The sequence below is a fragment of the Sus scrofa genome, chromosome 7, assembly GCF_000003025.6.
Source record: "Sus scrofa isolate TJ Tabasco breed Duroc chromosome 7, Sscrofa11.1, whole genome shotgun sequence".
NCBI lineage: Eukaryota > Metazoa > Chordata > Mammalia > Artiodactyla > Suidae > Sus > Sus scrofa.
In genome coordinates this window covers 16059239-16082556 of record NC_010449.5, presented here as the reverse complement: position 1 = coordinate 16082556, position 23318 = coordinate 16059239, and the positions used below count along the sequence as shown (strand labels likewise).

At 38.6% G+C, this 23318-nt stretch overlaps 1 protein-coding gene across 10 annotated transcripts in view; it reads right to left on the bottom strand.

Moving 5' to 3' along the window:
* Positions 1–23318, bottom strand: part of CDKAL1 (CDK5 regulatory subunit associated protein 1 like 1) — a 658999-nt gene that overhangs the window by 487087 nt on the left and 148594 nt on the right. For all 10 annotated transcript variants that reach the window (XM_005665616.2, XM_005665619.3, XM_005665620.3 and 7 more), the window contains one exon: positions 503–599. In XM_005665616.2, the coding sequence (XP_005665673.1) occupies positions 503–599 (97 nt within the window). The remainder of the gene's footprint in view (positions 1–502; positions 600–23318) is intronic.

Below are 23318 nucleotides of genomic sequence, written 5' to 3'. Positions count from 1 at the left end.
GAAGCCAAGACGTGGGGACGAGTATGACCAAAGTGGGACATCCCACAAAAGGCATCTATATTCTATGTTGTGAAGAGAGTGCTGGACAGGCAGACAAAGACCCAGTTACAATTCAGGGATGTAAATGCATACCAGGGCTTTTTACTGTGAGAGAACCTAGCACATGTTTTTGCACTAGGTTCAAAAGTTACATGGCATGACGAAGGTCCAGTGGCAACAGAGAAAGCATGCTAAGGACAGCCATAAGTGTAATATAGCTTACAGATAACCTAAAAATAGAAAATAAATGTGGAGCCACTACATGTTTTAAGACGTTAAATTTTCTTAAGAGTTCCTGTCGTGGAGCAGTGGTTAATAAATCAGCTAGGAACCATGAGGTTGCAGGTTCAATCCCTGGCCTTGCTCAATGGGTTAAGGATCCCGCGTTGCTGTGGCAAAAAGACAAAAAACTAAAAAAAATAAGATGTTAAATTTTCTTTTTTCCCATCAGGTGTAAGCTTACCCCTATGATGCTCAGTCCTTTAAGGTAGTCCTGACGAGGCTGGGCTTGAGGAACACATCCAGCTAGCACTATTTTCTTATTCTCCTCTTGAGCTTTTCTAAAAGGTTAAAGAGAGAACAGTGTCAATTCTCCTCACAAGTGTACCCTTGAAAACTGATGTTAGTGCACAGACATTCCCTAAAAAGTAACAAACCCATCCAGCATAAAACAGGATGCTAGATGGGTTTGTGAACTATGCATCTGTTTATCATACCATTAAAGAACACAGCAGCAGTTCAATATGATAATGTCTTGCATTATGGTCTCCTTATAAAACAAAAAGATTTACTTACATAGAATTGTCAAGGCTATAAATCATTCTTGAAACTCACATTTTCCAGATATACATCAGCCACTCAAATACATTACTTTAAATATTGATGAAAATATGCCTAAAACATACTACTGTATGATTTCCTAGTCTTTTGCCAAGTGGAAGAGTAAAATATACATTTTAAAAATTGAACAAGAAAATAAGATATAGAACGTAAAATATGCCTTTCATCCTGAGAATTTACACATCTTCTCACTTCTGCTCCTCAGAGACTGTACAAATTACAGGTTGGTTATGCTTACATCCAGAGAATCCCTCACACATGCAGATACAAAGTGTAAATAGACCTGTGTTCGCTATTAATACACAAAGACGCAACAACTTCTATTTTACCACTTCCATCCAATACATCTTGCATACATTTCCTTTTGTGTCTTTATCTAAAGATCAAACTCATCCCTTTTTTAAATAATTTTTAATTGAAATATAGATGTACATTATAAAAGTTACAGATGTTCAAAATAGTGATCACAATTTTTAAAGGTTATACTTCACTTATAGTTATTATAAAATATTGGCCATATTCCCCATGTTGTACAATATATCCTCATAATTTATTTATTTTATACCATAAGTTTGTTGGGTTTTTTTTTTTTTTTTTTTTGCTTTTTTTAGGGTCACACCCACGGCATATTGGAGGTTCCCAGGCTAGGGGTCGAATCGGAATACAGCTGCTGGCCTACAGCACAACCACAGCAACACAGGCCCGAGCCATGTCTGCGACCTACACTACAACTCACTCATCTGACAATGCCAGATCCTTAACCCACTGAGTGAATCCAGTGATCAAACCCACAACCTCAAGGTTCCTAGTCAGATTCATTTCCGCTACGCCATGACGGGAACGCCAATAGTTTGGACCCTTCAACACTTACCCCTATCTTGCCCCTCCCCCGCCCCTCTCCCCACTAGTAACTACTGGTTTATTTCCAATATCTCTGAGTCTTATCTGTTTAAGTAAACTAGTTTGTTAGTTATAAAACTAGTTTATTTTTCAGATTCCACATATAAGTCATATCATACTGTATTTGCCTTTTTCTGACTTATTCACTTGGCATAATACCCTCCAAGTCCATCCATGCAGTTGCAAATGGCAGAATTTTGTTCTTTTTATAGCTGAGTAGTATTCCCTTGTGTATATTTGTGTGTGTGTGTGTGTGTGTGTGTGTGTGTGTGTGTGTGTATACATCTCATCTTTATTCATTCATCTGTTGATGGACACTTAGGTTGCTCCCTTACCTTGTTATTGTAAATAATAACAGTAATAATGCTACTATGAACATTAGGTGTGCATGGGTCTTTTTGAATTAGTATTTTGGTTTTTTCGGATGTATACCCAGAGTGGAACCTCATACTTTTAAAACATATACTATACTATAGCATTTGACACTGTACACTATATATACACATACTATATTTATACTACATACATACTATATACTATGGTATACTATAGCTTAACTACTCTTGTTCTGATAGGCACTTATGTTATTCCAATTTTTTACTATTAAAAATTATTTTACAATAAACATGATTATATATATGCACACATATGCATGTACATATGTATGTACTTATATGTATGGATGGGTGGAAGAATAGAGCGAGAAAGAAAGACGATCTTTGAATATTTGAAAAAGTATTTCTGGATTATAAAATCCTAGGTAAAAATCTATGCTAAGTTGTCTATTTCTCTAACATAAATCCTAAGAAGTAGAAATGCTGGTTCAAAGGTATACATGTCTGGTCTATTAGGCATTTTTTTACCTTTGAGGAAGCTGGGGTATGTTGTATGTGGATATGTTGCAAATGGCAGAATTTTGTTCTTTTTATGGCTGAGCAGTATTCCCATTTGTCCAGACACAGATGTATACAGCAAACACTGACCGTGCTAGAAGACAGTGACAAACCAAGTAGAGCTAAAAACTTTTCCTAGAAACTACTCATATCCTTTGCACCTTTTATATTAAAGTTTCAAGTATTCAATTCTTTTTCAAGTATGCAAGTTTGGGAACTGTGCTGCTTTGTTTACTTTTGTTTTACTGGATGCTCAAGTACTGTGTTTTATATACAAATTGTGTATCTGACGGCCACCCCAGGCAATGTCTAGGTTTCTGAAACCCACCGAGAAAGCTAAGGTTATCAGCAGCTCAGTGTCTGAATATGCAACTTTTAGACTACAACACTATGAAGTGAAAAGTCTCTATACCTGGCACACCTTTCTGTTTCTGTCAACTTTTTCAGAACTGAAAGCCATGGGGGGGTGGAGGGGAGGCTAACAGAACTTGCTCTAAGTGATCAATAGCCATACCAAAACCTTCTGGGAAGTAAGCAGGGAATAGGCAGAGGACAAAATACTATTTTAACAGCACCTAAAAGCTACAGTAACTCCATAAAATACTTTGGTATAATTTTTGCAATTGGAATCCTAAAAAACTTGTTAACAGAATGAAGAAAATCTGACTTTGGTAGATTGCTTAACATATCCAAGAGAAATACTGCCTGGCTCTGCCACCTGGTATTACTTTCTTTTTTTTACTATTTTTTTTTTAATCAGTACCAAGCACATCATTGCACCCAAATAGTTTTCATGTAGTAAATGTGAAAGGCCTTATCAAACAAATGAACAAAAAACCTTTCCTTTTACATTAACAATATATATAAGGAAATAACCTCTGGTTTCCTCAAAAACCTTAGTTATGCAACTAGAATCACTACCAGACATCCAAAAGTCTGTAAGGTCACCAATAATTAAATCCAAATAAAAAGCCTGCTTCTAATAATGTGACTCAATTTCTTAATTATTAAGCACATCTAAGACATAATAGTGAGTGTTTAAGGAACCACAGTAAGAGGAAGACATGCACTTTGTACTCAACAAGCTTCTGGTTTATAATGGATGAGACAAGATGTAGAAGAACACAACACAGCATCAAGTAAAATGCCCTTGAGTAACAGAAAGAGGAAGAGGCAACATAGTACGGAGGGGAAAAGAATATGTACACAGAAAAAGACAGCAAAAAGCTTCATGAAAAAAAAAATGAGAAGATTTCAGGGGGAGACAGGAGTTGAAGAGGGTGAAACAGAAGCAGAGAAAGCTCCAGGCAGTTGTTGCAGCATGGACAAAAGCAAGAAGGGAGGAAGTTGGGGGAAAGTATTTCATTATAGAAACAATTTCTGTATAATGAGACCAATAGGCTCATATTGTGGAAGGAGCCTTCCCCAAAAAAGGCTGGACAGGGTCTAATTTAGTGGGCAGTGGGGAAACTGCTGAAGTTTTCATGGCAGAGTGGACATAGAGTATAACCAAACTTTGCGAACAGGATATTGGTGGCAAGGTACAAAATGAGATACATGGGGACAAGAAGCCAATGTGTAGGGAAATTTATTTAATATCCTAGGCAAAAGGATGTGAGAACCTGAACACATAGAGAAGACAAAGAAGGAAAGAAGGAAAGAAGAAGAAAGAGAAAAAAAGAAAAGAAAGAATGAAAGAAAGAAAGAGAGAGAAGAAAAAAGAAAAGAAAGGAAGAAAAGAAAGAAAGAAAGAAAGAAAAAGGAAGGAAAAGGAGATGAGTTCTCTTGTTAGAACATTCTTGGGAAACCCAAGAATGAATCAAAGGTGATGCTAAGGTTTTGCGTCTAAGGCGGTGATTAACAAACATTTTCTATAAAGGGTCAGAGAGTAAATTACTTCAGGCTTTGGTGATCACAGGTCTCTGCTGCAACTACTTAGCTCCATCCCCTATGACCAAAGCAGACATACACAATAGCTAAACAAATGGGTGTGCTTCTGTTCCAATAAAACTTCATTTATTAAAAACAAGGAGTAAGTCAGGTTTGGCCTAAAGGCCAGAGGTTGCCAATCCCTAGACTAAGAAAACAAAAAGAACAGTAGTGCCACGAACTGTCAGGAGAAGCTGGCTGAGTACTGGGAAAGAAGGAAATCCAAGTACGACCCACTACCTCTGAGGTTCCACTAATGCCCATCAAGTCTCTGGAAATGCAGTTCATCTGGCCTTGGAACAAAGCTGGGGGTAGAATTTAGAAATGTATTCCAAAGTGAAAGGTGCTAATAGTGGATGCATCTGTCCTTAAGAGTGTGGAAAGAAGCCCACTGAGTACAAAACTCTGAGGTCTTTCTAGCAATGTAGAAACATTGCCACAGGCTAAAAAAACATCAGCATGAAAAACAAAAAAAAGGAATATCGCCACGAAAATACTAAATAATAATAATAATGATCAACATTTACATGTACTCCATCAAAGTCACCATGATGTAGCTGCTTATACAACATATTTGAAAACAGTACAGCCAGTATAAAAACAACCCGGGGAAAATGTTCTGGTGGATTTATCAACAGAAGACCAAGTCATGAAACAACAGTCCAAGGCTGACTTTAGGGAGTAAGCAGAACACCAGAAAGTTAAGAGGAGAAGTTCAAAACAGAGAAGCTTAAGTAATTTATTTAAAATATTCTTTCATGCTTTTATTGAATTTGGCTTGAATTTTGGAACAACCAGTCAAAGAGGAAAGAGCATGTAGCAACAATGCAACTGTCTCCAGATATGACTGCTGTCAGGACTTGATGAGCTAGGCTAGGACCGGCCTAAAATTGAAAATAAAGTTACTCTAAGTCTTGATGGGATTTATCAATCTAAAAATAATCCACAGTTATATTCAAATATGTTAACTGGGGATGTTTGGAGACATTCAAATCCACAGTAACTGGGGTATAACCTCAGGATCACAAGACTGAACATTATTTTAACCAACAAAGCTAAAAACATATAACTGCACGTTTTATGCTCTGTAAAAAGAAAGAATGCTAACGGTAGGGGAGTGGTCTTCATTGCACCTAGAAAAGAAGAGTCCAAGGGGGTAAAAGTTATAACACTTATAACAGTGACAAAGTATTATCATGGCAGTTAATCCTTTTAGACACAGCAGTCATTTCTTTAAAGTGTATCAGGATGTAATAAGCTACAATTCCCTGATGAACTGGCTACATAAACCAAGTCAAGAAATTCCCAGTTGAGTCCAGGTTCAACAGGCTTCTTTTTCTATGCTTACTGCTAAAGCAAGTTCCTGGGTTCATCTACAGAAACAAGTATTTATTAAAAAGTCAATCACTAAGCACTTTGTTTTATCATTCTGCCATTCAGTTACTCACCTCATGCCAAACACAAGAAAAAAACTAAATAAAAGGATAGTCTCTGCTTTCAAGGAGTTCACAATCTAGTGGGAAAAGGAAGAAATGAGCCTTAGAACCCAGGTTTTTGCATGAAAGGGAAGAAAAGAGATACTGAGTTCTCACTGTGGTGCAGCAGAAACGAAGCCAACTAATATCCATGATGATGCGGGTTCAATCCCTGGTCTCGACCAGTGGGTTAAGGATCCAGCATTGCCCTGAGCTGTGGTGTACGTTGCAGACACAGCTCTGATCCCAGGTTGCTGTAGCTATGGTGTAGGTCACCAGCTACAGCTCTGATTCAACCCCTAGCCTGGGAAACTCCATATGCCGTGAGTGCAGCCCTAAAAAGCAAAAAAAAAAATAAAATAAAATAAAATAAAGTAAAATGTACGCCAGAGCAAAGCACCCCTCTCCTCCAACTCTTCTCATGGGTCACCATCTCACAAAGATTAAGTCTAAGTTCTTCAAAATGGCCTACAGGCTCCACGCTAGCCGCCATCTGGTCCTTCTCCCTTCCCTGTATCTCCCATGATGTCCTACACCACAGCTCATGGCAACGCTGGATCCTCGACCCACTGAGCAAGGCCAGGGATCGAACCCACGACCTCATGGTTCCTAGTCGGATTCGTTAACCACTGTGCCAACGGGAACTCCAACGAGAAGCACTTTAATAAGTGCTGGTAAACAGCGAAAGCTTTGTAAATGTTCGCTATCATTTAAGAGCACGATGGAGACCTACAAGGCTGCCATGGAGAGATGTCCACAATACATGATGATGAAAAAACACCAGGTTAAAGAACAAGAGGTAAACTATGTTCCAATTTATTACAAAGTGTCAAGATAACCTATGTATAGAATTTGGAAAAGGTATTCCTATTTGTAAATAACATTTCTCTCCACTGGACAAGGAATTAAGAAAAGAAAGAAGATACTCATAGCACTGTTTTTAAAAGCCTGACACCAAAACAGGGCAAGAGAAAGATTCCCCAGCAGCTGTGGTAAAGTAGCCCAACCAGCTTCTCGGAAGGCATCACTTTGGGATAAAGACCAATCTTAGAGGACTTAAGTGCCATACTCCTCCTACTGAGTTCCCTTGCTTCTTACTTCATGCAACCTCAAAGAGCTCCCCAACATTCTAGACCACCTCTTGGATAGGAGGTTGCCCAACTGAATAGATCTTACCTAAATAGTTACTATATTCTACAATATCCCTTATAAGTGGTCAATGCAGCTTCTGCTTTACTTCCTCCAAGGCAGGAAGTTCATTACTTCATATTTTCCTGTTTAGTCACTATCTATCCGTTTTGCCCGTGTGTTCTTATTATCAAACCCTACCTCTAGATAGCTTCCACTTATTCATTAGAATTTGTCTTCTGTGAGTTTGTGTTGTGGTACAGCGACAAATCCAAGCAGAATCCATGAGAAAGTGGGTTCAATCCCTGGCCTCTCTCAATGCATCCGGGATCTGGCGGTGCCATGAGCTGTGGTGCAGGTAGCAGATAAGGCGTGGATCCTGCATTGCTATGGCTTGGTATATGCTGATAGCTGCAACTCCGATTCAACCCCTAGCCTAGGAACTTCCATATGCCTTGGGTGCAGCCCTAAAAAGAAAGAAAGAAAGAAAGAAAGAAAGAAAGAGAGAGAGAGAGAGAGAGAGGGAGGGAGGGAGGGAGGGAGGAAGGAAGAAAGTTAATGAATTTGTCTTCTTTCAACCTCCCAAAGCTTTATCCCCTACAAACTGGCCTACATCCCAGGCCAAAAAAAAAAAAAAAAAGGTAACCATTTTCAAGGAAATGTTTCTAAAATACATATCATGCTTATATTTCTTATTATACAAAATATGATGAATCTAATTGACCCTGTAGCTGATTGCCTTTAATAATCACTGCAGATATAGAATTTCATATCTCTAAGAGACATCCAAACCTTTCTAGCCCTGTTACTTCACTTATAAAAGTGGAAACTGAGGATGAGAAAGAGATTGCCTGAGGTCAAAGTAAAGACAGGGCTGTCAGCCATCCATCACTGCCCTTTGCTTTCATATAATGATGTCCTAACCCAGGGGTTACCAAGATCCATAAGGTTGTGTGGCCCCATAATAAATAATCTCAGCAAGCCATATATATTGATTCCTTTCTTTTGTGTCAGCTATTAACTTCTCAATATGTCATTTCTAACTTGTCTATTCAATCTACCACACCATTTTTCTAAGTACCATGCAATGAATTTTCAAAAATTTCTGGAGTAAATGATGATAATCAAAAACTTTATTTATGATTTTAATAAATATATTAATGAAGTATTTTGTTTTATTATGGGCACAATATATGCTTAGAGGCCTATCAGATACCAAGAGGAATCTGCCTAAAGGAATATACATGAAGATGAGAAGACAAAAAAAAAAAAAAATGAAATCTGCAAAGTGAATAGAAATACAAATGAACATTTTAAGTACAAGGTTAGAACATTAATAAGAAAAATAATTTTACAGGCCAGTGGCCACCCAACTTTTTAACAAGGCATTCGCCAGTTAAAAAAAAGAGCAATCCCTCAAATACGTTAATACATACAATTGTATATAAATCAAACACATGTAGTACTACATACATTATAAAACGTACCTCAGTATTAGAATTTTTACATGAAATGCTGCAGAATAACTTTTGTGCTCTGAGGTCAAATGGGAGGAGGTACTGCAGGCTCAAATAAAGGATTACTTGCCCTCATAAAACCTGGTGTAATGTTATCAGTCACCTAGAACTTTCTTTTCTCATTAAAGGGGACCAAAATATGCCACTTTGGCAAAAGATTTATTTTGAGCTGAAAGCAACTAAGAAACAGCAGGCTTAGGGGAAAAGGTTCTCCCGCCTCTCCCATCTGGAAAAAAGTAAGACATAAATTTCCATTTGTAAAGTTGTCTCCATCTCCAGTACCAGGAAGGCAACTACTCCAGAGACAGCTCTTATCACAGACTCTTACTTATCTACCTAAGAAGGATTAATTACTAAATGACCCTTATTTATCACATATTTCCTAATCACCTTGCCATAATTTATACCTCCTCAATAAGCCCCAAACTCCTTTTTCCTTTATCTAAACTCTTCTCCAGTCTTCACCCCCCTCTGTTAAGAGGTATATAATCTCCAAATTCTAACTCCTACAAATTCTAACTCTTACATATTACATCTGTTTGTTTTCTTTTTCCTTTCATTTTTATTTATTTATTTATTTATTTTGTCTTTTTGCCATTTCTTGGGCCGCTCCTGAGGCATATGGACGTTCCCAGGCTAGCAGTCTAATCGGAGCTGCAGCTGCCGGCCTACACCAGAGCCACAGCCACGCCAGATCCGAGCCACGTCTGTGACCTACACCACAGCTCACAGCAATGCCAGATCCCTAACCCACTGAGCAAGGCCAGGGATCGAACCGCAACCTCATGGTTCCTAGTCAGATTTGTTAACCACTGAACCACAATAGGAACTCCTGTTTTTCCTTTTAGTCTGTCTTTTATCACTTTGATTCACAAGCTCCAGTTGTAAAAACTAAGAGGGCATACGCAAAGAGCTTTTGTCCTTACTCCACATCATGAAGTTTGAGGTTCAGTGGTATTTTTCTACAACTTCAGGTTCAAGGCAAAGTAAGATGAGAGAGCTAATGAATATCAGACCACCATATACGTGATGTCTCACTACATTTAAAACTGCATTTAGGAGTTGTATAGCACTAAGCATGTGAATCAGTTCCTTCCCGATAAGCTAGCTGAAGTAAGTAAAACACTCCTTCCTCAAAAGGTTTAACATTTAAATAGAATAATAGCAATCTAAGTATATGACATGTATATTCCTATTGTGGAGACTATCCCCATAAAATGAAAAGCAAGTCTGCAATTAGCTCACGTCTTTAAGTCAATATCCTGATACCGCAGTCATAGCAAACACTTAGAAGGAAATATCTTTTCATAAAGGAATGGAACATTGGATAAAAAAGAAAAGAATTTAAAAAAATAAAACTCAAAAAGTGTATCAGGATAAAGGAAGAACTGAGTAAAGTGACACTGAAAAGAGATGACCCTGATCAGCTTTTACATTTACTCAATTCACCATCCAATTTGCACATCTCATTGTAGTTTACTCTAATTATCACATTCTCCCAGGAGACCAATATTAAATGATGACAAGAATCTATACTCTGAGAAAGGAATGCAGGAAATGTACAGTTCTGGTTCCATCTAAAAATGAGATGAATAGGATAAAAATCCTGAAGGAAAATGCATACTTGGTCTTAGTTAAAAGTCCAACCTGAACACAATTTGAACTAGAGTACCATGAGATCCTAACGTGGCCTCTAGTGGCAGACTCAGCCAAAATCAGAATTTAGAATTGGCGACATAGTCTGAATAATACTCTGTTGTAAAAATGTATAAAAGGTTCCGATACAAAATTTTCAAATTCTTTATATCATTTTTAAAGTCACTCTTCCAAAGAGGCATCAGTTAATTGAAAAACTGATTCTTTGGAGGGGGTAACAGAAAAGTGCTATGCTATTTAATAATAATTATTTAAAATAAAAAAGTGGCTAAGCAAGAGACAACTGTACCCTGGAAAATGTTAAGACTCTGTAGGAATTAGGCATCTCTGACTAACTTACACCATCAAGGAATCCCCACCTATAGGACTGAGGCAACAGGAGAGATTAAGTTAAGCTGCTGTAAACTGGGTTTCAGCCAACTCTAACTGCTGCATGATCGATCAGAGGTTTCACTGGAGGGGCAGGAGGCACAGACATCAGAGATATTTTAGGATACTTTTAAAAACTCCTATTTAACATGCTCTAGTTGAACTACCTAATTCAGAACAAATCATTGTTCCTAAATTATTAGTACTGTTCTTACAGCAAACGATATACAGTGATGCTCAGCACTGACTTGTGGTACTACAGCTCTCCGAGTAAACATCACTCCCCTTCAAGACTCTAGGCTGCTTGAGGGCAGCGCTTCACTTTACACACCTCAGAGCACATTTTTAAGAAAACACTTGCAATTAAACAAATGAATGAAAAACCAATACCAAGCAATAACAGTAGAATCAATCATTAACTAAAGTTGTGATTAAGAGCTTATGTCTTTAAAAATGTACTAAGGCCACCAGGAAGGAAGAATCCACCTTTTTCATAACCAGAAATACAGAAAATCCAATCAGAGGAACCGCATTGGATGGTGTCAACACCATTTATCTACATTTGAATTTTATAAGTCCTCAAAAGACTTTAAGTCCTACAAATCAAATAAATGGTTCATAAGAATTACTAGCACATTCTCAAGAAGTATTTTCTTAGTGTTTAAACAGCACCATTTTCAACTCTGTTCACTCCATCACCTTCTTTATTTAAAAAAAAAAAAACCTTCTATTTTCATTATGTCTTCAGAAAAGTAATACAGCTACTAGTTATAATTACTCTGACCTTAGATCAGGAAAGTATTTATCACAAATAAAACTTTTTTAAAACTTCCGTTGAAAAACAACTTTTGTACAGCAGCAACCAATAGCACTGGTCACAGATAAAACTTGGAGCCACCACTCAATTCTAGTCCCAGAAAGCAACAGAACTTCAATAAAACAAACACTGTCTTCTACGTGAAAATCTTCCCCCAACAACATCAATGTACAAAACAAAATTCACTGGGGGCGGAGGGGGGGGCGGACAGGGGACTGTTAGGCTTCTACTGTTTGCAATTGCCAGCCAAAGGACCAACTTCATCACACTGACACCAAAATCACAGTGACATTGATTCAAATTATCAACTGAAATAACCAAGCAAATGACATCCACCACTTAGCGACATGACTAAAACCAAAGTATACCATAATAAACTAAAGAGAGGATTTCTTCATTATTTCTTCATTGTTATCAGCAGAGTCATATAGAAAAGGGCTCTGGGTCCCCTCTGAGCCACAAAACATGTGCAGGGTGTCTCTTCTATGTTCACTGCTATTGCCATGAGGAAGAGCAGCAACAATGAAAAGGCCGTGTATATACACGAAAAGCAATACACAGGACTGCAACAATTAAAATTTTTTTATCTGACCAACAAATAGTTATTGAACAATCGCTATGTAGCAAGTATGAAATATTTGGGGTCAAAAATTATATGTGGTTAAGGATGAAGAGGAAGACTTGGCTTGCTTTAATTGTATGATCCTATTAATTATCCATTTCACTTTATCTGTACAAACAAAGCATGTCATTCTCCAGAAGCTTTTTTCATTATTAAAGCTACCTGACATCTGAGATAAATTTAAAGGCTCCATTTCTCTCTGGAGGTTTCTGTCTGAATTCTACTGAAATTAATCAATTAATTAGTCCTTTAAGTAACTGTATTTTACTAATGCATAGAAGTGAGTGTATACATATATACTTACATATATATGAGAGAAAGAGAAAAAGCCAATATTCTATTAGACTGATAATCCCTTATTTTTATCTCAGAACTAATAAGCAAGGTACTGGAAAACCAGGAAAAGGACCATCCTGAGCAACCCAAATTATGAAGCAATCATCTGTGTAAAACTTTGGGGAAAAAAATTGACTTTTCCAAAGAAAACCTATAAATCAAAGGTGAAAGGAGCTTAGAAAAGTTGACCTCCATAATTAAGGATGGACAAACAATGATTAGCGTGTCCTGCCCTCACAGCTACTGGCTTCCAGAGTTACCTACAAGTAATGACCTCAAGTACAACCCTCAACATAAAAGTGGAAGGTCTTAAATGTGGGCCTGTGAGCATTAGCACCGCAACCAGGTAAGCAGAACAGCGCCACCAAATGACAGAAAGCCACCACAGGGCCCACAATCAACATGCCCAAAAGAACAGCAACTCCCACTTTCCCAAGAGGAACCAATCCTCAGGCAATGGTGATTCTGTCATCCTTTCTATTGCCTTCTAAGCAGACACCTAGAGCCAAAGCACCTAGGACAGAACCACATGTACCATTTTTATCATCCTGCAAAAGAAAAACCAAATGATCATCTCAACAGAAGCAGGAAAAGCATTTGACGAATTTCAAAATCCGTTCATGAAAAAAGTCCTAGAAAACTAAAATTAAAGGAGAAGCTCCTCAAATTTACAAAGGGTAGCTATAATAATAGACGTACAGCTAACATCATGTTTTCTCATTAAGATGAGAAAAAGGCAAGGGTGCCCACTCTTACCGTTTTTACTCAATATTGTACTAGAGGCCCGAGCTAAGGCAATAAGGAAAGAAAAGGCATCCGATCACAGGGAAGAGAAAAGGATTTCTTCACAAATGAAATGACTGAATATGTACAAAATCCTAAAGGAATAAAAAACTACTAGAATTGATAATAAGTTAATTTAGCAAGTTCACAGGATTCAAGAAAAAGTAACCGTTAACACTTTTTTAACCATTTGAAAATAGGCAAAGACAATCTATCACATAAATAAGAGGAATTCCTGGAGAAGGAAAGGAAATATGAAGGAAATGGAAGGGACTACTAAAAATTATAATTCAAGAAAATTTAAGGAGTTTTTATTGTGGCTCGGCAGGTTAAGAACCAGACTAGGATCCATGAAGATGTGGGTTCTATCCCTGGACCCCTCGATGGGTTAAGGATTGCCTCAAGCTGTAGTGCAGGTCGCAGATGTGGCTCAGACCCAGCGCTGCTGTGGCTGTGATGTAGGCCGGCAGCTACAACCCCTAGCCTGTGAATGTCTATATGGCGCAGGTGCAGTCCTAAAAAGAAAAACAAAAATTTACATTAAAAAATTTTTAGGAGTTCCCATTGTGGCTCAATGGGTTCAGGACCCCACTTCGCCTCTGTGAAGATATGGATTCAAGCCCCGGCCTTGCTCAGTAGGTTAAGGATCTGGTGTTGCCACAAGCTTTGGCACAGGTTGCAGATGCGGCTCAGATACAGTGTTTGCTGTGGCTGTGGTGTAGGCCTCAGATGTAGCTCCAATTCAACCCCTGGCCTGCAAATGCAGCAGTAAAAAGAAAATAAAGCGGCTTTAAGGATTTGTCTATATATCGGAAGATTATACCATATACCTGGGAACATCACCCCAGAACAAGACTAAGCAACGCCAAGATAAACTCTAACAAAATTATTAGATCTCAGAGTTCCCGTCATGGCGCAGTGGAAACGAATCTGACTAGAAACCATGAGGTTGCAGGTTTGATCCCTGGCCTCGCTCAGTGGGTCAAGGATCCAGCATTGCCATGAGCTGTGGTGTAGGTCACAGATGCGGCTCAGATCTGGCATTGCTATGGCTGTAGGGTAGGCCAGCAGCTGTAGCTCTGATCAGACCCCTAGCCTGGGAACCTCCATATGCTGCGAGTGCAGCCCTAAAAAAAGGGGAAAAAAAAGCAAAAGGAAAAAAAATATCAGACTCTCAAGAAAAATAGACTCCTTCGAACATCTAGGCAAAAATAATACATGACTTAGAAGGAGGGAAGAAAATTACATAGCCATCAGACTATGGAAGCAGTACTCTACCCTAGAAAGAATATGGGACCCAAGAATTTTATATCCAGCAAAGTCGACTATCAAATATAAAGAGCACTATTATCAAAAAAAAAAAAACCCTACAACTAAGAGACTGTTGTTCCTTGGAGCCCTTCCTAAGGAAACTACTAAAAATGCACTTCAAACACAAAAATAACTAGAAGGATATTTGTCTAATGTTTTGTAGCAGGCATTAAATACACAGTTATTTATGGAATGAATACCAAGTTAGGGTTGAAAGGGAGAAAATGAGTATGTAATGACAATGTAAATACAGAATTACCATTAAAAATATCTGGGAGGAGAGTAGGGATATAGCATTTGCAAAAAAATAATAATAACTTTTTAAACTTTCTCAGCAATCACGACTGATGATATATGCACAAGTATTGTTACTATTCTGAAATTACTGTATGTATAAAGTGGATTAAGCTAAGGAGGACTACAGGATAATTTTAATTCTATCACCCCCCTAAGTTCTTAAGAACTAGGACTCTTGGTGAAGAAGGAAGAAAATATACACGTAATTCATAGATTTATAATACATATACCTATATGTACATATAGGTAAAAACCCTATAATCTTAAATGTAAATTAGAAATGTCAATATGAACTCATGAGGCATTTTATCTTAAAATTTGTGTGTGTGCGTGTGCACTGCAAGGACTGAAAAGGTCTAGAAACAATAATTAACACAGAAGCACAGCACCACGGTGTGCCGAAGAAATGCTACTTTCCATCACAAGAACCAGGGCTTCTTAGAAAAATGGCTGAGTCTACGTCAGGGACACGAAATGTATGTGATGAGCCTGGAACATCTTATCCACCACCTGAGATCGAGGAAGCTCTCAAAGAGTACTGGGATCACGTCAGAAGGACTCCGACACCAACCTGAAGAGGATGGTAGTGGCCAAAGACAGGACAATTCGAACTTGGGTAAGAACAGCAATTGACTAAAGGCCAAAAACGTTTAAATTCATGAGTTTCTAATCACACTTGAAAAATAAAACCCAACAGATTATCATTCACTTTCTGAGAATGATAGGAAGCCAATTTACTATCATGGAAAAGAATCTAGAATTTAGTCTGCCTTTGTCTATAAACTCTACCAACGAGTAAATAGCACATGAGGGGCAACACTTCCTCATAAAATTATTATAGCTAATTTCTGACAACAAGATGACATAATAGAATGTCACAGTTTTCTAAATCCCACAGAAACAATAAACGTGGGCATTAGGCATCAATGACTGGTAGCACCACAAACAGAAAAACTACCACACATTACGAGCCTCTTGATCAAAGAATAGAACTTGGTCTAAAATCCTGCCAAGTCTCTATAGCAAGCAACCAGCTAACTTGCAGCAAAAACAGAGGACAGAGGAACATACTGAACGGCACCTGAATATGCAATCAGCAAAATCTAGACTAAGGAGAGTGCATGGGTCAAAAGGCTCAGGTTCTTCAACAGGTAAATTATAAGGAAAAGAAAGAGATCAGGGGGGAGTTCCCTTCATGGCTCAGCGATTAATAAAACCAACCAGGATCCTTGAGGATGTGGGTTCGATCCCTGGCCTCACTCAGTGGGTTAAGGATCCGGCATTGTTGTAAGCTGTGGTGTAGGTTGCAGACGTGGCTCAGATCCTTCATTGCTGTGGCTGTGGCGCAGGCTGGCAGCTACAGCTCCAATTTGACCCCTAGCCTGGGAACTTCCATGTGCCAAGGGTGTGCACTAAAAAGCAAAAAAAAAAAAGGAGAGAGAGAGAGAGAGATAGCAGGGGAACCTGTTAATTAAGAGAGATTTAGCATATACTTCAAGTTTGTTTTTCTTTTTTTAAATGAGAAAGATTTAACTTTACTGTCTAAGAACAAAATGTGAGTGATAAAGCCCTAAGACATAAAGCCATACAGAAATGATTATTAGAGAAGTCAAGACAGTGGTCACCTGCGGAGGTAGGAAGAGAGCTGTGACTGTGATGTGGCACAAAGGGATTTCTGGAGTGGTTAGCCATGTTTTATTTCTTGACGTGGGGAGTGGGGGGGAGTGACAGGGGTGTTTACGTTAAAGTAATTCCCTAACTTCTGCGTTGTTCTGCAATTTCAAAATGCATTACTGCATTTTACAATAAAGGAGTTAAAATAAAATAAATCCCTAATTAAAAATACTCCAGAACTAAATAAGCAGAGATTTCCCAGTAAACAAAAAGGGGAAGAGAAGTAAAACTGTGGTAGCTGTCTCTGAGGTCCTTTCAACCTCCTTATATATCTCAGAACCCACATGAAGGTGGTTTTAACCCATGGTATGTAAACAGGATGTCACAGTTAGCTGGAAGAACTCCGATGCACGCTGTCGAAACAAAACTCTATTTTGTCCTCTAACCATCTTTGTCAGAGGTAACCAGAATAACACTAAAAAGGTCAAGTAAGTCACAATTATTGCTAAGGAGATTCCAAGAGACTATCACAAGAAAATTTGTCTATTTGCTATGTTTTTGTGGCAATAAATTACCATTTATACCATTGAAAGGACAGAAAAATTAAAAAGCCTGCAGAGTATAGAGAATGGTCCCCTGCGCTCTTGTAGGAGCAACTGCACTAGTTCTTTGTTTGAACACACCTATGAGCTTTAAACAGCAGAATGGTTCAAGAAGGAAAACCCTATACTGTCCAGAGACCCATGTTTGGGTCCTGGCTGTGTCATGAATTGACAGTAAGACAAATCTTCTTCTCTGAGCCTTAATTTTCTCACATATACATGAAAATAGTTAAACAAGATGAACCCTGATGCTTGTTCCAGCACTGAAAATCTTTCTTCTAAAAGAAACATTTGCCCCCAAAAGGTACTATTTGCCACCAGAACCCACCAAGATTAAGAAAAACTACCACAGTGGCAAATACTATCATCAGAAATTTTTTTTCTTTTCCAATTAGTAAGTTTTTTTAATTAGAAAAAAGTGGGAAATTCTTTAGAAAATTCCCCCCAATAGCTGCAATGTATGTCCAATCTTTCTATATCCAGCTGATCTTTAGTAGAGTTGAAAATGAACAAATAAAAATATTAAGAAGAAAGTTCATTTTTAATATTTTAAATTCTGGTTTATGGTTTATGCTTTTACATATCCATTTGTAAAACTGTGGTAAAAGAGAAAGTTTGTGGCTTTAAATAATTAGAATAATTAACAGAAAACAGGCAATAAATTCAGCTTCCTTTCTCTCACCTCTAGTTTGGGGTGTTCAAGTTTCAACCCAAAACACCAAGATTCTGAATAATACTCAGTCACTACATCAAGCCCGTTTTAAAAGAAAGAAATAAACAATAAAACAAGAAATGAATGCCTTGCAAAAGGTGAAAGCCAAGAGTCTAGGATGGTCCATGTCTTGTGGAGAATAACAAAAACTATCATCACGATAACAGGAGTTTGCTTATTATACTGTGCTAAACCTTTTCAGAGCAATTTGCAGATACATCACAAGCAGCTTCGTGCAATCTTTATGAAGAACCTTGGGTTAAAGGAGGGATTCTTACCTTAGAAATGAGGAAAATGAAGTTCAGAGAAGCAAGCTGGAAAGTAGAATACAGGAATAAGAGAAGAATTAACATTAGTCTCCACTACTTAAAGCAAAAAGGGATACTTCGAAGCACTCAAAGAAAACAGAAGTACATAGGAGACCTGTACCTGCTAAAGGAGGACAGGACTTCACTTTAAAATCTGAACAAAAGAATGTCTTCACTCAGGTCACTTTCATCAGAGTGGTAGGTAGGCCCCTAGGGCTTCTAAGTTGGAATATAAGGACGCATTTTCAACCCCTCTCAAGACCTGGAAGAAGTGCATGCTACGGAACACAAGGAAGCTCAATACAACCAACTTGCCTCTCTACTACTGAAAAACTAGAGAACTAGACCAAGAACAAAGGCAAAAACTAAAGGTTACTAAATTTCAAACCCCCACATTCAAATGGCGGAGGAGGGGAGAAGAGAGGGTCTGATTTAGGCCGTACGAGTCCTTGTGAAACTGGACTCTATTTAAATAAAATACGTGTGCGTGTAGAGTGCCAACCACCATAACAACAGCAAAAATCCAACAGATGAGGGAAGAATATATTTCTTATTCTTTAGAAAACAAACATTTTATAATGCTAGAGCATGGCCTCCCTCCACGAAGGTTCTCAGCAGATGACTCTGCTTCTTATTTCACTGAAAAATAGAAGCAATCAGAAGAGAATTGCTGTTTCCTTCCACCACCACATCTATCAAACTACCTGCTCTGTAGGAACACACTTGCCTTCCGTCTGTTAAAATAAATCAACTGTCCTTACTGCCCTGCAAGCCCAAAGCTTCTGTTTATGTGCTAGATCCCAGCCCCGGCGTGCTCCGTGCCCACAATTACCCTCCTTCCTTCTACTAAGCAGTTTTTACCCCTATCGGGGACCATATCCAACAGCAGACAAACACACAATAATATCCCATCTTAAAAATACAAAACAAAAATTTCTCCTGATTCTATACCTTTCCCCACTCAGCTCTAGCTCCACTCCTGCTTCCCTTTATAGCAAACCTCCTTTAAGATGCAATCTATACTGTGTCTCACTCTATCATTCCGTTTTGAATCCACAGAAATCAGTCCTATATCCCCACCTCTCCACTGAAACTGCTCATCAAAAGACACCATCAGCTCGCTCCCTCTTGGCAGATCCAACAGCTCCATTCTCAGTCTTATCTGACTCAGTCTCTCAGCAGCACTTACACAGCTGATCACTCCCTCTTCCTGAAACATATCCTTCACTTGGCTTCTCATACAAAACGGTCCCCTGGTTTCATCTCCCTCCACCGAGCCTCCTCTGCTGCTCCTAGTCCCCTGTCTTCTCCCTCTCTGTCTACCCCAATTCCTCAGGTGAACTTCTTCAGTCTCATGGCTTTACACACCAGGACAAGAACTCCCAGATTTACCTCTCAAACCTCAACCTCATATATACAACAAATCAACTCAGCTACCTAGGAAGCATCTCACATGAAACATGATCCAAACAGAATTCCTTCTCCCATTTCCAACACACCCTGCAAAAACAAGCTGAAAAATCCACCTCTCTTTTCTATTAAATGCTTTTAAAATATCCTATAAATTGGAGTTCCTGTCGTGACACAGCAGAAACGAATCTGACTAGGAACCATGAGGTTGTGGGTGCAATTCCTGGCCTCACTCAGTGGGCTAAGGATCCAGCGTTGCCGTGAGCTGTGGTGTAGGTCACAGATGCGGCTCGGATCTGGTGTTGCTGTGGCTCTGGTGTAGGCCGGCAGCAACAGCTCTGATTGGACCCCTAGCCTGGAAACCTCCATATGCCATGGGTGCAGCCCTAAAAAGACAAAAGACAAAAAAAATAAAATAAAATATCCTATAAATCATTTTCCTCTACACTTAGGATTTCCTTTTTTTATAGAAGGATAATTTTACTAAAAGTTCAAATATGATCAAAATTGAAATCACATACACTAATGAATTTTAAAATAGCCTGCTATATAGAAGGTAATATATTCTCACATTTGAGTTTTACAGTAACCAACACACACAGTGACCCTAATTTCTCCCATGTACTCACCTTATAATATTTTGTGATAAGCTATTTTAAAAGCTTGATAAGAACATGTCTGGGAGTTGCCATTTTGGCTCAGTGGCTTAAGAACCCAACTGGTATCCATGAGGATGTGGGTTCGAGCCCCGGCCTCACTCAGTGGGTTAAGGATCCGGCTATGAGCTGTGGTGTAGGACACAGATGTGGCCTGGATTCTGCATTGCTGTGGCTGTGGCATAGGCCAGCAGCTGCAGCTCCAATTTGACCCCTAGCCTGGGAACTTCCATATGTCGCACATGTGGCCCTATAAGAAGAAAGAAAAAAAAAAGAAAGAACGTGTCTCAATTTGCTATATCAGTTGTAATTAACACATTTCTTGAACTTAAATAATGTTTTGTTTTCTGTAAGACGAGGAAAAAGAAAATTAAAACATAAGGCAATGTTAATTATAAAATTCTTAATTAAGAATTATCATTGCATTGCACAAGTCAATTTATTTGTAAACTCCTCCACAAACTCTGCCCTTTTCCTACTTGGAAAATCTGTTGGTTAGTCTTGCAAACATTCTCCATGAATATAACTGGCATTATATTCCTTGCACCAAGGAAAAAAATAGAGTATCAGTCCCCTTGTGCAATATGTATGTCTGTGGAGATAAGAATTGGGAGTCAAAAATGATTCACCTCATGTACTCTTTTCAGGAAATTACATCATTTTTAAAAATTTAATATACTGGTAGCATTTAAAGAGAAGAAAAACATGTACAAATACTAGTAGAGGACAGAAAATGGAATCTCATTCTCAACCATTAGAAGAAAAAACACTTGACAGTCTTCTAAATTAATTAATTGAAACTCACAAAGAAAGAGCTTAAGGAGTGCAAGTAAAGGCGAAATAATATGACCGAATGCTTCATCCCAGGTTATGTCATTCCTCAGTATCAAAAGGGGGTTGTTCCAAGATCCCCCTTCACCCATGGATAACAAAATCCAAGGATGCTATGCCCTTATATTAAATGGCATAATGTTTGCATATAACTTTCACACATCCTCCCATATATATTAAATTATCTCTATATGGCTTATGATACCTGCTACAGTGTAAATGCTATGTAAGTGGTTGTAAACACAATGTAAATGCCATGTAAATAGTTGCCTACACGTAGCAAATATAAGTTTTGCTTTTGGAACTTTCTGGAATTTTTTTCCCACATATTTTCATCTACAGTTAGTTGATACCTGTGGATGCAAACCTGAATTTCACCAATACAAAGAGCCAACTGTATATACTTTGCATAACAGTCAGAGGGGAAAGGTCTCTCACCTGTGCTTCTTGAATAATGAAAGCCAACCTAGGTTTTGTTCCACTAAACACCCTTCCCACTACAGCATCAGTTAAGTAATGGTTGCTTTGTAGGGAAGCAGTAAGAGCAGCACCATTACAAGTTCTTCGATTCTTTTTGTTTTGTTTTGTGTTTTGTTTGTTTGTTCTTTTTAGGGCTGCACCTGTGGCATATGGAAGTTCCCAGGCTAGGGGTCGAACTGGAGCCATAGCTGCCAGCCTATGACACAGCCACAAAAACCCAGGATCCAGACACGTCTGCAATCTATACCACGGCCCACGGCAATGCTGAATCTTTAACCCACTGAGTGAGGCCAGGGCTCGAACCTCCGTCCTCATGGATCCCAGTCAGATTCGTTAACTGCTGAGCCACGATGGGAACTCCTCTTTGATTCTTAGAATCCTCCAAACACAAGAGTGTTTCATACTGAAAATATATGGCAAGTTGAAAGGTATTATATAACATTTACTTCAAGAATAAGGACCACTGTGAACACTGATAGCTGTTACAGCTATAGACAATGGATGGGGCTTAAGTCTGACAGGGTTTTGAATCCAAAACTTTCACCCTTTTCTTAAAACAGTCCCAATACACTGTGATAGCTGGGTTTTGAAGTCTAACAAATGTGGAAAAAGGGAGCGCAGCTCAGTGACTTGCCTGATTCCCACGCATCCTTTGGGTAACAACTTAGATGTCATTTCCTCCAGGGAAGTCTTTGCTGACTTCAGTTTTTCTCCTATATTCTTTTATGGTGCCCTATATGATTCCCTATCATAGACTGTACCATATTCTGTTATCACGATCTTGGTTTATTTGTAACTCCTATTAGATTCTTCTCCCAACCCATCCCTTGTTGTTGTTGTTGTTGTTAGCAGAGATCTGATTTTGTTTGTTGTCCATCCTTTGAGACACTGTGTTAGGAAAGAGTCTCCCAAAGTCCCACAGTAGGTAAAAAATAGTCTAAGTCTGTCATGATGCCTTCATTCTCCTTAGTAGTAAATAGCTTTTAGGTTTGAACTTGGGACCCAATTCTAGCCAGTGTTACGTAATAACGGAGCTTTGGTGAATGACTCTCCTCTCGACTAAAAAGGGAATTATGGGAGTAATAGCCCTCTTCACTGGCTGCCATCGCAACTGTATAGAATCTGAAACTATTGCTAGTATAGAAATTCTGCCACAAAGAAAAACAGCAGCATCAAAAGGTAGAAGGATGCTGTGCCCTAGAAGACAGTAAGTCATAAAATTAATCAAACTAAAAACTGATGAACTCCAGACTTCTTGTTATGTTATATGATAAAACCCTTACAGTTCAAGCTACTTCTGGTTGAGTCATTTGCTACTTAGAGCCAAAGTGTCTAAGCCAAAATATCTCAGTTCATCAAAATGCATTAATGTAAGTGGTCAAACCAAACACATTCCCATCTCTGATTCTAGTGTCTGTATTATTATTCTGCTATACTACCACAGGCTTTCTTATTAACTAGTTGAGCCAGGATTTCAACCTATTCTTAAGACTCTAAACTCAAATCTTTTTTTTTTCCTTCTTCTAAATGAATTATAGTTAATCTAGAGTTCTGTTTTTGTTTTGTTTTGTTTTTGCTTTTTAGGGCCGCACCCACAGCATATGGAGGTTCCCTGGCTAGGGGTCTAATCAGAGCTAAAGCTGCTGGCCTATACCACAGCCACAGCAACTGGGGGTCTGAGCCACGTCTGCAACCTACACCACAGCTCACGGCAACACTGGATCCTTAACCCACTGAGCAAGGCCAGGGATCAAACCCACAACCTCATGGTTCCTAGTCGGATTTGTTTCCAC